General features: G+C 57.8%; 1 protein-coding gene across 1 annotated transcript; it reads left to right on the forward strand.

Moving 5' to 3' along the window:
• Positions 1–298: 298 nt before the first annotated feature.
• LTHEOB_8180 (Glycoside hydrolase family 16) lies at positions 299–1,739 on the forward strand (the record flags this gene model as incomplete). Its single annotated transcript, XM_035517629.1, has 2 exons — positions 299–750; positions 809–1,739. 2 exons carry the CDS (start codon positions 299–301, stop codon positions 1,737–1,739), a joined length of 1,383 nt encoding a protein of 460 aa, XP_035370727.1.
• Positions 1,740–2,173: the final 434 nt, after the last annotated feature.

The raw sequence follows: 2,173 nt of genomic DNA on the forward strand, positions 1-2,173 counted from the left end.
CTTGCCGCCTGGATATCGCCGCCTATGAGGATCTCGGCTGTAGCGCAACCCGGGCGAGATGGATCAGTCCAGCTTGTTGTCCGCGCCGCTCTGGGCCCTGAGGGCTTTGCCAAATTTCGCCTGCTTCGAGCCTTGGGTGCAGCAAGCTTATCTTGACGAGTCCCGCTCGTGTGGTTTTTGTTTCCTTTAAAGCCGTCCTCTCGTTCCAACTCTCGAGAGCCGCAGCCGTCCATCGTTTTTTTACTTTCCCGGCCGGGCATCAGCATTCCGCTTTCGAGCGTTACTTTCGCTACCTACCATGTCGGGGACCGCCACGACCACGGCCACAGCCACACCACGGCCCAGCACGCCCGACAGCGATCGCATTGCCCCCGCTGCCTCGACTCCCCGCAATGGCCCCCCGTCCAACCCGTTCGCTACGCCTTACGGCTCCATGCCGGCATCGGCAACCGGCTCTTTCTACGACATCGGCGCCAACGGCATCGTCACCCAGAGATACTTCCGCTCGCGGCGGATAAAGAAGGGCAGTGTCGAGCAGCCATGGAAGGAAGTGAAGGATCCCAAGGCCAAGTGGACCACCATCATCCCCCTCATTGGCATCATCATCGGCCTGGGTGTAACCGGCGTTCTGATCTGGGACGGCCTGCGCAACGTCATCAACCACGAGTACTGCCCGGTACTCGACGACAACTTCGCCAATGGCTTGAACAGCAAGGTGTGGACGAAGGAGGTTGAGGTGGGCGGATTCGGGTAAGTTCCTCACCATGTGGACGCGACATGTTGCAGTCTTGCTGACGTGGGGATACAGCAACGGCCAGTTCGAAATGACAACCGACACCGACGAGAACGCATTCATCCAGGACGGTGTGCTGCACCTCAAGCCCACGCTGCAGGACCAGAAACTCATCGACACGAACAATGTCATCAACCTGCTGGACGCCGGCACGTGCACGGGGTCGAACTGGTACAGCTGCGTTACGTCGACCAACACGACTAACGGCACCATCGTCAATCCGGTCAAGTCGGCACGCATCAACACCAAGATGGGCGCTAACATCAAGTTCGGACGAGTGGAGGTGGTGGCACAGCTGCCTGAGGGTGACTGGCTGTGGCCCGCCATCTGGATGCTGCCCAAGAACGCAACCTACGGCGACTGGCCGCGGTCGGGCGAGATCGATATCATGGAGGCACGCGGCAACAACTACACCTACCCCACCGGTGGCAACAACATTATCAGCAGCGCACTGCACTTTGGGCCCGACGTCTCGACCGACGCGTGGTGGACGAGCAACGTCAAGCGCAAGGCCAAGCTCACCACCTACTCCAAGGCCTTCCACACCTTCGGCATGGAATGGAGCGAGAAGTACATCTTCACCTACGTTGATACCCGCCTGATCCAGGTCATGTACAACAATTTCGACAAGCCCTTCTGGGAGAAGGGCCATTTCCCGCTGTCCGACACCAACGGCACCCGCCTCGTTGACCCTTGGAGCCAGACGGGCAGCAAGGCCACGCCCTTCGACGAGGAATTCTACCTGATCATCAACGTCGCCGTCGGCGGCACCAACGGCTGGTTCAAGGACGGCAAAGCCGGGAAGCCGTGGGTGGACGCCAGTGCGACTGCGAGGAGGGACTTCTGGAACTCTCGAGACCAGTGGTACCCCACTTGGGAGGACAAGGGCGAGATGCTCGTCAAGAGCGTCAAGATGTGGCAGCAGAAGGGCTACAACGGCTGCTGATTTTCTTTCTATACTGTTGCTGCGGCGCGGGTAAATTATTATAGAGGAACGGGGGCACGCATATCCACGGCCTGGATGATAACGAGCGGGTCTCAATAATCTTGGTCCTTTTTTTGTCAATGTTGGCACGGGCTTGTTTCCGATATACAGATACGAATTCACGAAATAATAGACTGTAGGATTCACTAGTAAAGCTTGGTTATCATCACTGTGCCTGCAGTAACCGCCGAAGACTTCTCAACAACCCAGACCACCAAAAAGTGGACCCACCTTTTTTTTCGCTGTTTAACTTTGCACAATCTGGTGCAGCGATACGATGCGACGCGGTCGCGCCCAGCAAAGGTGGGATTAAGCACTGCGGACTCAGCCAGCCATCGCCCACGTGTGGCTTCAGGTACCCGCTACTTTACCACGCGAAAGTACCAGTCCGGCAA

This window comes from Lasiodiplodia theobromae (assembly GCF_012971845.1).
Source record: "Lasiodiplodia theobromae strain AM2As chromosome Unknown scaffold_25, whole genome shotgun sequence".
NCBI lineage: Eukaryota > Fungi > Ascomycota > Dothideomycetes > Botryosphaeriales > Botryosphaeriaceae > Lasiodiplodia > Lasiodiplodia theobromae.